This window comes from Python bivittatus, unplaced genomic scaffold (genome assembly GCF_059951505.1).
Source record: "Python bivittatus isolate LINGU-HERP-01145 unplaced genomic scaffold, Pbiv_v1 ctg000480_np1212, whole genome shotgun sequence".
NCBI classification, from domain to species: Eukaryota; Metazoa; Chordata; class Lepidosauria; order Squamata; family Pythonidae; genus Python; species Python bivittatus.
In genome coordinates, this window is record NW_028277075.1 from 91,518,096 (window position 1) to 91,531,748 (window position 13,653).

The window sequence follows — 13,653 nt, forward strand, 5'->3', positions numbered from 1 at the left end:
CTCCACCGGCGGTAGCTAGCGAGGAAAAGAGGAACTGAAAGCGCCGCTAATTAACGGGCCACCTGCGCCCAGCCAAACAGGAAAACCGCAGCGGAAGCTTTTAACTATAAACTGATAACGGCGCGAGCCAGCAATGAACGGGGCCGCAGGCAGCGAAACAAGATCGCGCGCAGCACAGAACCCTCGGGCTTGCACGTAACGGGGAGGGACCAACCCAAGCCGGGGGGGACTGCCCATCAAGGACAATGGACCCTGACCGAACCTGCCATCATGGACAATCAAGGGGGATTATTGGGGGGGCCAATAATCCGCAGCAGCAACGTGATCGCGGGGCGGGAAAAAACGCGGGAAGGGGGAATATAACAAGTGATGCAATTGTACCAAGCCAGTCCTGGCTTTGCTTGTGACTACTACGTTACGCATGAGTAAACCTTCTTTGTGAACCACACGTGTCACGAGAGTTTCTCTGTCGAACGGGGCAAACCTCACATAAAGCCAGGACTCACATTGAGTGCTACCCGGTACACACCGAGGAGCGCTCACCTTTCTTTCCCTGCAGCCAAGACCGGAGAGGAATTGATTAACGGCACCAGGAGATGGCAAGCGATGGGGAAACCGCGTGCCAGCTGGGCTACCAGGAGCCCAGATCCGAAGGCGTGATGGCGGGACCAGTCCGGGGCGAATGGCGCACGGACACAGCCAAGAGGGCGCCAGAGGACGGGTGGTCGTTCGGCGGGGGCAGGAGCCCCAACGGGTCGCCAGCATGGGGGGTCGCGATGAGTAGTGACTCGGAACCCGAGGCCCGAGAGCGTGAGGAACGATTCACCCGACTGGAGGCCAAGATCGAGCAGCGGATGGATACTGTCCAAGTGATGTTGCAGACCATCTTCCGGCGGGGCAAGGCCCCAGGGGCAGAGTCACAGGCGAAGAAGGAATCAGGCGATACCGGCAGCAGTGAGGATACGACCTCAAGAAACTGCACGGAGCCTAGACCAGAGGTTGCGCAGATGACTCCAGTCCCTAGCGTGAGGAAGAGGGGACCCACAACCACGGCCAGTTCGCAGGGCGCCAAGCGGGCGCTCAGCAGCGGGATGGAGCCAGAGGGCTTGAAGGGACGTGCGGTTCCCGGGAGCAGCGGTGCAGGGTCCAGGAGCCAGGAGCCGGAGGAGAGGCTGGACGGGCTGGAGGGCGACCTCCAGCAGCAGACGACAGCTGTACCGGGCATGCGGGAGGCATGGAGTGGCGGACCCAGGGCCCCGGCTGGGGCAGCCGCAGAGGGCGGCGTGGAGACCAGGCTAGCAGAAGTGGTCAGCCTGACGGGGAGCGCGAAGGGGGGTCGGCGGCCAGCAGAAGCGCCCCGATTCAGGAGCTCAAGGAGCGAGCTCTCGGGGCGCCCCAAGCCACTAACCTATCTCCCTGTGCAGGACAGGCTCCACTCAGAGATCCAGGGGGGAGCACCCAGTAGGGACGACCTGGAGGCTCTAGTGAAGTGGAGCTGGCTGGTGGAGACGGCGGGGGATGCCGGAGACCCGGGGAAGCGAGAGGCGCGAGCCCCGATACCAGCCACAGCGGACCAAAGGGAGGCGGCACCGGAGGCGAGGCGCAGGAGCCGACGGCAGAGGATCGAGGTTGGAAACGCCCGGCAGACTGCAGGGACCTGCTACTGGTGTGGAGGCAAGGGGCATCGGATGGTGCAGTGCCCCTCGAGGCAGGGGGTCTTGGCGAGCTGCACAAAGGACGGGGGCCGGCGATTCCCGGCTATAAGGGACCCCGACCAATCCTGGGAGGAGACAGCAGCTAGTGGAGCGGTGTGCAGCGGAGCCGGCTGGCTCACGAGGAAGCCCGGCTCTGCGAGGAGGGGAGAGCGAGCCAGCGGGAGGCGATGGCCGGCGACGCTGAGGCGCACCCCAGAGCAGCCAACGGAGTGGCAGCATGAGGAAGGGCGGGACAGAAGAAGCTACTCGCCCATGAGGATCAGGGTCCACCTCAAGGGGGTGAGATCAGAAGCAGAGGCGAAAGTCGATGCCTTGCTGGATTCGGGATGCACCCACTGCCTGATCCACCCGGTACTGGCATCCGCGCTGGGGCTCAGCGTGAGGAGACTCAGGAAGCCCCTCGCACTCAGCCAGTTGGATGGATCGACGGCAGGGGGGGAACCGGCGCAGTATCGCACTGAGCTGGTCGGTTTGACAGTGGGGACAAGCCGGGAGGAGCTAGGCTTAGTAGTTGCCCCGGGGGCCGGCCATGCACTAGTGCTGGGGCTGGCATGGCTTACGCGCAAGAACCCGCACATCGATTGGGTGGCCAAGACGGTGCGGTTCGGCGGCACCACCGAGCAGACGGGGTCGACCTGCGGAGGTGGCACGAGAACAGGGGGCCCCACAGAACCCGGCGAGGTGGCGGCTGGGTGACGGCGAGCCGAGGGCCGGTGAGCTGCGGCAGCGGTGGCAATAGAGCCCGGGAAACCAACTGCACACGCGGTGAGGGCGGCGCCGAGGGAGACCGGCAGAGGAGCCGAGGCGGCAAGCGCACGAGAGAGCATGGCAGCAGAGACGGTGCGATTCGACGGCACCACCGGGGAAGCCAGGTCGAGCCGCGGAGGCGGCGCGGGAGCTGAGGACCCCACAGAGCTAGGCGAGGTGGCGACTGCGCGACGGAGAGCCGAGGGCCGGCAAGCCGCAGCAGCGACAGCAGCGGGGCCCGGGCGACCAACCGCCCGTCAGGCGAATACGAGGACGGCGCCAAGGGCGACCAACAAACGAGAGGGGTCAGAGACCGCCAAGGTGGCGGTGGCATCGACGACGAAGGGCCCCGCAGCAACGCAGGGGTCGGCTACAGCAGAGACAGTGGCAGCGGGACCCGAGGGACCCGTGGCAAAGCAGGCGGCGATCACACTGGCATCAAGAGCGGGGGCAGGAGCGGCGCCAGGAGCCGACTGGTCCGCGCCAAGCATGAGTGAAGCAACCGGCGATAGACCGGGACCTGGCCGCGGCCAGGGGAACCTGGAAGGTTGTAGGACACTGAGGGAGCCGCCGCTCGAATCCAGGGACCCAACAAGGATGACCCAGCTGGAGGCGAAAGGCGGAGCCCAACCCCCAAGGGAGAAGCAGGGGAAGGGAGCCGAGCCAGAGCTGAGGCGGCACTGTGCAGAGGCGAGCGAGGGAGACCCCTGGTTAGTAAACAACAAGGACTCCCTGACGAAACAAGGGACCTGCTGGGAGCACAAGGGGAGGCTCTACGTTCCAGAAGCTTGCCGGGTGGATGTGCTCCGGAGAGGGCACACCGAGGACACTACGGGACACTGTGGGTTTGTTAGGACTTTCCACCTCCTGCGTGAACAGTTCTGGTGGCCGTCTCTCCGGAGGGATACGAGGGAGTACGTGGCCAGCTGCTCGACGTGTGCAGCGGCGAAGGAAGGGAAGGAGGGGAAGGAGAACCTTCGGGGACCCATCCTATAAGTGACTTAGCCAAGGAAAGGCACACCGTTATGGCAGATGGGGGGGGCAACACCCTAGTAGCCCAATTAAGAGGGGGACTTGTCTTCAGGGGGGCGGTATGTCAGGTTCGGTCAGCACGGGGCTTTGGGGAAGCTCGTAGCCAGCGAACTCCACCGGCGGTAGCTAGCGAGGAAAAGAGGAACTGAAAGCGCCGCTAATTAACGGGCCACCTGCGCCCAGCCAAACAGGAAAACCGCAGCGGAAGCTTTTAACTATAAACTGATAACGGCGCGAGCCAGCAATGAACGGGGCCGCAGGCAGCGAAACAAGATCGCGCGCAGCACAGAACCCTCGGACTTGCACGTAGCGGGGAGGGACCAACCCAAGCCGGGGGGGACTGCCCATCAAGGACAATGGACCCTGACCGAACCTGCCATCATGGACAATCAAGGGGGATTATTGGGGGGGCCAATAATCCGCAGCAGCAACGTGATCGCGGGGCGGGAAAAAAGCGCGGGAAGGGGGGAATATAACAAGTGATGCAATTGTACCAAGCCAGTCCTGGCTTTGCTTGTGACTACTACGTTACGCATGAGTAAACCTTCTTTGTGAACCACACGTGTCACGAGAGTTTCTCTGTCGAACGGGGCAAACCTCACACATACTGCTGGCACTGCATTGATTGTCTATATGCTTCCAAGTGCAATTCAAAGTGCTGATAATGACCCATAAAGCTCTATATGGCTTCAGTCCAGGGCAACTTCAGGACCATCTTCTCTGAGCAGAACTGGAATATTTTGTGTGACACTCAGATCCTTTTCCTCTGAAAAGTTAAAGGAGTGGGAACTAAGAAGCAGATTTTCTATGTGTCTGCCCAGACTACCTCAAATGCCACTGAGGTCCACATAGCCCCCACACTGATATTTTTTAGAAAAGCAGTGAAGACTGAACTATTTTGTCATGATTTTGAGGCTTAGACACTATTTCACTGGATGGTTTTAATTCATTTCATTATTCATTTGAATTCTTTTACTTTACTTTTTAGCTTTTTTCAGTTCATTGTGGCTTGATGTTTTTGAGCATTAAAGTGAGCTGTTTAGAGTCTTTTGAATGTGGCAGAATATAAGGTCTGAAATTAAAAAAAAAATCATTGCAAATATCATTGTTTTTAACTATTCTGGTCTTTGTTATCACTGAGATATCCTTATCTTACATGACCTTGTTTATGTACAGTATATAATTGCTTTGCTATCTAGGATTAATCTTCTCCTTACTTCTCCAGTAGACTCTTTATTTTTATATATTCTCGAACTAAAGAAAATAAAACTATGCATAGCCATCAAGTGTAAATTCACCAAGCACACAGATTGACATTAACTTTGTCTTCTTCATAATTAATATTAACCTGAGCTTTTATTTTCCATTGTTACTTTCAAAAATGGCTCTTCTAAGTTTTCTTTACCTTTGACTAAGAAACTGATATAGGCTGCAGAAGTAGATTGTTATTAGTTTGGCCACCAGTTTTCAAGCAGCTGTGATCTCCTCCAACTTGCCATTTGGGTAATATACTCATTATATAAATTAAACATATATGTAGAAAGTATTAGATTCTTGTCTAACTCTCTTCCCCATGTGTCACTACTCTGTATCCCCAAATTCAGATCTTACAGTGCTTTCTTGTTCATTTTAAAGGTTCCTCAAAAGAATAATCAAGTGTTCTGACACACTTGTTAGTCTTAATATGTTCTAAATTCTGACATGATCTATATAATCAAATGCCTAGCTGTGGTCCACAAAGCTAAGATAAACCTCCTTCCTATATTTTCTTGCCCTCTTCTTTATTTATCTTAGGTTAGTCATCTAACTGAAGTCCATCTGCAACCACGAGGGTAGAGAGGGTCAAAAAAGTGAAGATGGTGATTGCAGTCACTCAGTCAAAGCTCTGCCCTTTTTGAATGTGCCTTGATGTCACCTACATGCACAAAAGAGTGGGACTTCAATTATGCTGCTGCAACCACTGTCTTGATGCTCCCCCCCCCCCCACATGATGGATACCCATTGCTCAAGTCTCTCTAAAATCTGACTGTATATTAAACATTACTCATTCTATGCATTGATCTATTACTGCCATATCTTACTGTCTTGTGAGCTTGGTTCCTCAATATATTCTCTCTATATAAATGTTTCTCTCATTTTATAATTCCATTTGTAAAGATTTTGGTGAGTTTTTTACAACCCCAGCAGATTTTTTTGAGAATTATTTTTCATGTTCCTCTATCAGATTTCTTCCACGTTTATTTTTGAATATTCCTATCTTAGCTGTATATTTTCTTGTGGTTTCCTTGATCTTCTGAAATACTGTAGATATCATTTTCCTTTTCTTGTTATATTACTCTGTCTTGTAACATTCTTATTAAGATATTTTCTTTAGTCCTTTCTTTACTTGACAACAAAATCCTTTTTTGTTATCCAAAGTTTTCATCCTCCATTTTTTCCTGATTATTATGACAGCTTGCTTTGACAATAGCTCAGATATTTTCTTTGAAATTTTAGGAATATTTTTTTCTTATATCTTCCTTTGGCTCCTAAGGTTCACCTTCATTTACAGTAAGTTAAACTTACTAAATCTGTTCTTTACATAGATCTTATATTCTGACTTCATTTTCTCCAGTTGAAATATTGCTGGCAGACATATTTCCCTTAACTGTTAAATCTATTCTATGCATTTGATGGCAATAATCATGGCCTGTTTTACAATCAGTACCTGGAAGTCTCCTGACCAACTCAATTGCATTCTTTCATTCTCTGCTTCTTATTATGTTGCCCAGGATGGCCATGTATAAAGTCTGAGTTTATGTGGCTTAAGCAAGCAGTGTCAGTAAACAGTCAACATAATTTTCTTCTCAAAACTCTATTAAACTATCTCCTGGGTTACTGTGTTTACCAAGTCGGAGGCTCTGTGTAATTCCTGGTTCCTTGATTTCTCCACCTTTTGCATTCTAATCACTCAATAGTTTCAATCCTTTCTAGATGTTACATTTACTGCTGTTGCAATTTGTCACAGGATTTCTTAATATCTTCTACCACTGCATCCATAGTAGCGATATATACTTGTTCAACATTAATGTTCTGATAGCTATTACTCTGTCATTGTTTGGGTGACATATCAGCACATACTCAGCAATGCCCTTTTTGCATATCATTGCTTCTCTATTGCTTTATAAGCTTTCATGCCCTAAATAATATATTATGGAGTATTCAAAGTTAAAGTAGCTCATTATGGTCTACCCAAGTTCATATATTCCTAAGACATCCAGTTTGATATATTCCATTTCTGCTTTGACAATAGAGTTTTCTTTGGTTTATGCTTCTTACATTCCAATTGTGCATGTCTTTGTAACATGAGGAATTCCTCCCTCAATATTGGAATTATCACTGACCAGGTTTCTTTGTGCCTTTGATCTGGCCACATCATCCTATTCATATATTCTTGTGGAAGTTTTATGCTTTTGCCCATTAATTAAGGGATTTCCTTCTAACCTGGGTTTGCCTTTGCCCTCCTTCTGATTTGCTTTTCAGTTCCTTCTCCTAGATGAGTTGGATTTTCTCAGGCAGAGCCCTACCTGCTCTCCCCTTCATTGTGGATTACTTTTAGCTTTCCCTCTTCCCATTCAACTTCACTGGTATGGCAAGATTAACATTATCAGGAGCACTCCTATTACCATTGCTTTTAGGATTTTTGGAGATACTGAGCCCTCCTACCCACATCAAGATGATAATCACATGCAGTTTCCTGCCAGGAATATAGAGGTCATTTACCACTGCATTATTCTGGCATACTTTTTTTTTTTTTTACTTCTCAGTCTAGCGTACAACCCTGACATTTCCTGGCTGTCTCTCATTGAGGCACTAACTTGACCCAACACTGTTCATCTTCTAGCCCCACAGAAGATCAGCCAGGTTCTGTCACCTGCTGAAACTCCAAAATGATTGGATCACATGTCTTTCCCAAATGTTAAGAATAACCTTTGATGCCACCAAGTGCAACCAAATTCAGATAGCACCAAACAGCTGGGGTGGGGGTGGGGACAACACATAGCATTTTATTAAAAGTCATCTCTCTGAGGCACAGATTCTGATACAAGAAATAGGAAAAGCTTAAGTGAAGATATATTCACTTATATTATGCCTTTAGCAGTCTTTGTGGAAAGATAATGAATAAGTTATAAATATTTAAAAGTAGATATATGACATAGTTATGTTAATTCAAGTTATAAATATTCTATGGACTGTCTGTGTTTCTTTACACTTTCCTAACTTGAACTGCCTATTTTTAGGAATCAATTACCATATCTGGAACATCATTAACATCATTTTTAACACAAAAATGTTTAACTAATCAGGACATCTTTTTATTAATTCTAGACAAAAGTGTTTCATTTCTACTGAATACTAATACTACCATTAATAAGATACAAAACTCAGTTAAACCAATTATCTTATAAGATAGAACATAAAGTTGCATTTAGTTTAGGTTGGATAAAGACTGTAATGTAAGTCAAAAGATTGATTTAAAGAGATAGATTTTCCCCAGAGCACTAGAACTAAACCTAAGCCTACTGGCTAGATACTAAATAGTATCCCTAAATACAACATAAATTATTACTGGTTCAAAATAAATTATTCCATATGATTCTAGGGGGTCCAACATGAAATAACACTAATGAATCTGATTATGAACTACAACTAAATTTCTCAATGAAGAAATTTCCTGTGTGATTACAGCAGTACAGCCTGCTCTGAGGATCACTGGTGTTCATCAATAATATTGCAGCCAATTTCATATACATATATGCATACAACATTCTCAAGTTATAAAAGCTCTTGAACTTTTTGTGTTTTTGAAAATTTGGGCCATTTTATGTATTTTTTAAAATCGATAAACACTTTTATTAGGCCTGTGCAAGAGCGCCTTGTTTTGCCTTGAGGAAGCATTTTGCAAGGCAAAGGCAATGTGATTCCCCATGTTGAGGCAAGGAGACAATTTCTCTGTCAAATGAGATGCTTCACCTCCCCTTGAAGACTCATCTGTGCATTCACAGAAGACTCTTTCAATGCTCGACTTCTGAGCATGCACAGCACATGAGCAAAAGCCTCTTCTGGCTATTGAAACACCTAGAAAAGGCCTTGTAACAGTAGCAAAGCAAAGCAACCAAATCATTTTGCTTTACTTTTTAAGTGTGGAAGGTGGGGTGTTGCTTTATGAAGTATATTTTTCAGGGGTGCTTTGCACAGACCTTTGTCACAATGAAGCAATCCTTCAAAGTATTGCCTAATCCTAATTTTCATTTCACATTAGGATCCTCCCCTGACCTATGCTGGGATTCCTCAGAAGCTTTTACTGCAGGATGCATATCTGCATAAAGGAAAAGGTTACCTTCTGAAATAGATAAAATTAACTCAAGATTAACTCAGCTCCTGGTGACTACATCAACATGTCCTCAGACATCCTCAGCATTTCCGTGGAAACAATATGGAAGTGGTTTGCTGTTTCTTTCTTCTGGAAGAACAGTCAAAAAGTTATAAAACCGATACAAGTCAACAGTCTTATATTACAGGAGAAAAAAGATTTAGCAAAATTGCCAATGTTCTACCTAAGGGGTGGGTAATCTTTACTAAGTGGAAAGGTACAATGGTAGGATTTGTGTGGGAGAGAGGGCTGGAGGGAAATGAAGACAAGGACCAAATCATCAAATTCATTCTTTCCCCCTCATTTATAGTGACTGGAAAGAATATTTTGGGCTGCCACATGTCTTGGATCCCAAAAAATTAGCCTTTTAATTTAGAGAAGACCATATCTCCATCGCTAACAGAACAATCCAGCACTGCCTAACACTAAACCTGGATCTGAATCCATCTGCCAAATTCCTCTTAAACCCTTTGGTCATTTGGAGTTCTATTTGGCTAATAGGAAATGCTTTGTAGAGCATAGAGTGTAAATGGCACTGTGCGGAAATATCCTGTGGCAACACGTGCACAGAAACCTTTTTAGCTCCTGAGTTATTGGTCGTTCTGCTGATTCTGGGTGTTATTGTTGTTACTGTTTTTGATCTATTAATTCCAGGCCCAATTATGGAGGTGGTACAGACATGTCGCTTTAATAATATAGATCGCTGCTGCACAGGGATATCAGTTGAGAGGGGAAAATAGCTTCTGGGGGGAAAAAAAATAAGAACTTCATACCCATAAACTCCATTCTTTTACTGAAGTTAAAGAAAAATTGAGAGAAAATGTTGCAAAACAGATTCTACAGTTTTAAAGCACTGCTTTTGATAAGAATGGAAAGGCCATTAAGTTGAAATAAAACGCAGTCACTTAAAACAATCATAATAAAAATAGGTGTGAAATAATGAAAATCAATGTAGAAATAGAGGCAGGAGAATGGGTTGAGCAGTGTACTGTGTGTCACATGAGTGAGTTTGATATAAAAGTCCTTCAATAAAGTTCTACCCAGACTGAATAGGTGTTCCATCATTTTATTTCTCAGTAGAAAGAGAAAAAAAGTTGAGAGAAAAAGCAGGAAACAAGTACATACTGTTTATCTAAACTCATAAACAGTAGATTAAACCTGGATCACACAGAAGAATATTGGTCAGTCTTTGCAGTACATCAGTAGCAAGCCAATTCATAGGTAGAGTATGAGCACATATATTCAAACCAAGATTCTAAATCTGATATTACGTATTATTTTCATAAAAATAAAACAATACTGGGCTAGACTCAATGCAAAATAAATCCATAGTTCTACATAAATTACTAATTGTAGGCTTCCAATTACCATGCAAAGCACGTTGTGCATGGACTATCTACAGACAAGCTGGAATGTAGAGCTATATTTGCTCCAGACTTGAGGCAAGGACAAAAGCCTACAGAATTACAATTCAGTATGACATTCCTATGTTTGATTCTTATTTCTCTCCCTAACACCATATTTAAAAAAAAAAAATGTGTGCCAATCTTTCCTCCACCATATTGCATTTCCAGTGTGCTGGGGCTAAAAGGGAAACCTTGCTAAATATCCTCTGGAATTTCCAGTCCATAGGAAAAAATAATTTTGTTCAATTAATGGCATTTTAAGATTGTAAGATACGCACATATTTAGTATTCTTTAAAACTGCAAGGTCTAGATCTGTCAAGGTCAGAGGCAAATGGCCTAAAAACGGAACAAGGCACACAAGTGGTCACTGCTCCTCCTGCCCCAAGCTGTGACTCCCCCAGCTTGTTGCATCACACAGGTAGGAGGGAAAGGTGGGAGAATGAAACCTTGCTTCCTCTATAAATAAGATTTGCATTTTACCCTTTGCGGTTGCTGGATTTCTTTTGGGATGGCTTGTAATAAACTTATTGATCAGAAATCTTGCATCCCTGAATCACTGTGTGTAATTCTAGTAACTGCCTTCTGCTCCTTCTAGTCTAGTAAAATTCTTTTCTGCGTTGCAGCCTTAAGCTGCTGGAGTTTCCTGTGTAAAACGGTTAGAAATGAAGGTTACTTAAGAAACCCCTTTTTGGATTTCATCCATGCCTCCACTTTGGCTAAGATAATGCTCTCTCCTAACTGCATTTAGTGTGTTCTGATTGGTAGAGCTGTCAATTTTATACCTGTCCTGGACCAGTTATGTATATGTATACGTATACACACATATACACATATATACATTTTACCATTTTTTCTGTCACTTGGACTAGAAAGGGAGAATAGCAAACTCTTATCAAATTCACTTGGTTAAAGCAAAACAAACAAAAAACCCCAAAGACAGATCAATAGTTTCACTGTTCTACTGTTTCATCAGTGAACCTGTAAAATAATAAAAGAAAATAGATTCACCTTCTTACTCTTGCATCAGCAAACACACAAACAGTTTGGACTGGAGGTGTTTGCCTGTAATGAAATGAAGCACCACAAGTAAACGAGACAGCACCACTTTTGCTGGCCGAAGTCAGAAACGCTACTTTTAACGCATCGCAGAAAAAGATGGCCAGAAGTGGCCTTCCCACTGGACTAGAAGTGGATGGAGGATGATGTTGTACATTCCCGTCCTTGAGAAATGGTCAGTGGCCCTTACTTACAGTGGGATAAATTGGTCATATGGATCAGCCCTGAAAAAAGGCTGAGTTGCTAAAACAGGGTATTTCAACTCATTCCTTCCCATCACCAGCTTAATTTCTTTCACTTCCTGGTAACAATACAATATTCTTATACCATTACTGGATGACATGAAGTTAAAATGCATGGATGGCTGACTGCTATGCTGATCTTCCTCTGATTTCTGCTTGAGGCAAAAGGAAAACCAAAACACTGAGGCCCCACATATTTTTCTGTCCTTGTTCTGTCTTTCGAATATATGCATTTTATTAAGTAGCAGAAATTTGCGTGACTCTATCTTACAGTTGATACCTATTATTTTCTTTGCCTATATATTGGTGACTTTCCTAGATGTTCAAAATTCTAGATTCACCTTCAAAACTAAAACAAAAAACAAAAAAAAATTATTTTATGAATAATGTTAATATACCTTTAGATCTTGCCTAGAAAAAGCCTTCCTCAAAGGGCTTGCTATTGCTCATTCATCCTCTGCCTCTATCTTTTCTACAGTTACCCATTTCCAATACCTTTTCTTTATTCATATCACCAGACCTTCCTTAGTCAAGTCTCTGCTACTAGTTCTGTTGGAAGATACCTTATTCTCTTTTGGATTCCATCCTGTTTCTTCATTAACTTTGCATAGATGTCAACGAAATGGTAATGGTTCCATTGATTCCTGATTGTTGTGTTTCCTCTGGGCAAGAAGAAAGGGACCTTATCTATGAAAAGACCTGTGTGTATTTAACAGCATGTGTGCTGCCCATATGTTTGCAGCCTAAGAATGGCAAGGCATGTATTTCAAATGGGACAGTAGAATATGGCACTACACTTTTTAACGGCACTACCAAGTCATAATATCGGATCCTGGTTGCCAGCATTTTTATAACATATAGAACATTTCTGAATGTGCTATTACAATGCAACTCCAATATAGCTGCAATATTTCTTACTTCCTGATACCAAAAATTCCCCTGCCCACAAATTACTTTCATCTGGAAATAAATGTTTCTTGTTTACATTCAGAGATAACTTTGTTTTTGTTGCTATTCAGAAAAATTCTGAACATAGCCAAAGCAATAAAAATCCTTTTAAAATGAGACTGAAAATTGGTAGCCTAGAAAATGGCATTTTGGAAATGGTAATGTCTATTCTAGTCTCCCATTACTGGCCAAGATTGAGTCTGACATTTGGCAATATTGAAATATATTTAAGCGTTCTTCTGAAATCAGGCATGGAGTTAAATAAATGATGGGCTTAACATCATGTGAAGAAGAGTGGGGTTCTTGCCTCTGTTTTCCACTATGTTGTGATTCTGAAATTAGGTAATTTATATATGGATAGCTATTCAGTGAGGCAAAGTGATAGCTCTGTGTTTATTTCCTAAATATTGGGAGGAGAGGTATTCAGTAAGATCACATTAAATCCTCTTGTATTTTGATTTTTTTAGGTTAACTTTCAGGAAATAATGGAGAAAAGTATTTCTCCCCAAATTCTTAACTGTAGTAACATTCAAAGCCATTATTATTCCTATCTCTTATTAATTTGATGATATTTATTTCCTTCTAATTATTGTATCATTTTTATACATTCAGTCATCTGGTCTATTAGAATTCATGAAAGATTATGTAGAAAATGGGATGATGTTACACTGTAATCTAGCCAGTTTTGATACATATGTGAGACTATGATGGCCAGTTGAAGCTATGCAACAGTGAAGGTCAGTCTCATAGATAACTGATAATTGGTAGTCACTTAGCAAAGAAACGATATCACAATGCCATTTAGCCAATCAGATTTATATTTAGATAAAACTGATAGCAGCAAATGGAGCTGATTCAGGCACATTTGAAGCAATCGGGGGGGGGGGGGGGGATCAAAACTCGTTGAGAGAGCCAGCAAGGTAAATCTTCTGATTCAGAACTGGGGTCACCTAAATATTCAGTGGTTCTTGTGGTACTTTAAGAATTAATACATTTATTATTGCATAAGCTTATGTGGACTGCTTCATAGGATCAATGGACAACTATCCTGAGAAAGGAGCATATTTAGAAACAATGTCTTGGGTAAAGGAGA

General features: G+C 44.4%; 1 protein-coding gene across 1 annotated transcript in view; it reads left to right on the forward strand.

The window, feature by feature from the left end:
* The first annotated feature begins 1,091 nt into the window (after positions 1 to 1,091).
* Positions 1,092 to 13,653, forward strand: part of LOC148215070 (uncharacterized) — a 163,626-nt gene continuing 151,064 nt past the window's right edge. Inside the window, exons 1-2 of the mRNA XM_088145132.1 lie at positions 1,092 to 1,307; positions 1,425 to 2,300. Of these exons, the coding sequence (XP_088001258.1) occupies positions 1,092 to 1,307; positions 1,425 to 2,300 (1,092 nt within the window). The remainder of the gene's footprint in view (positions 1,308 to 1,424; positions 2,301 to 13,653) is intronic.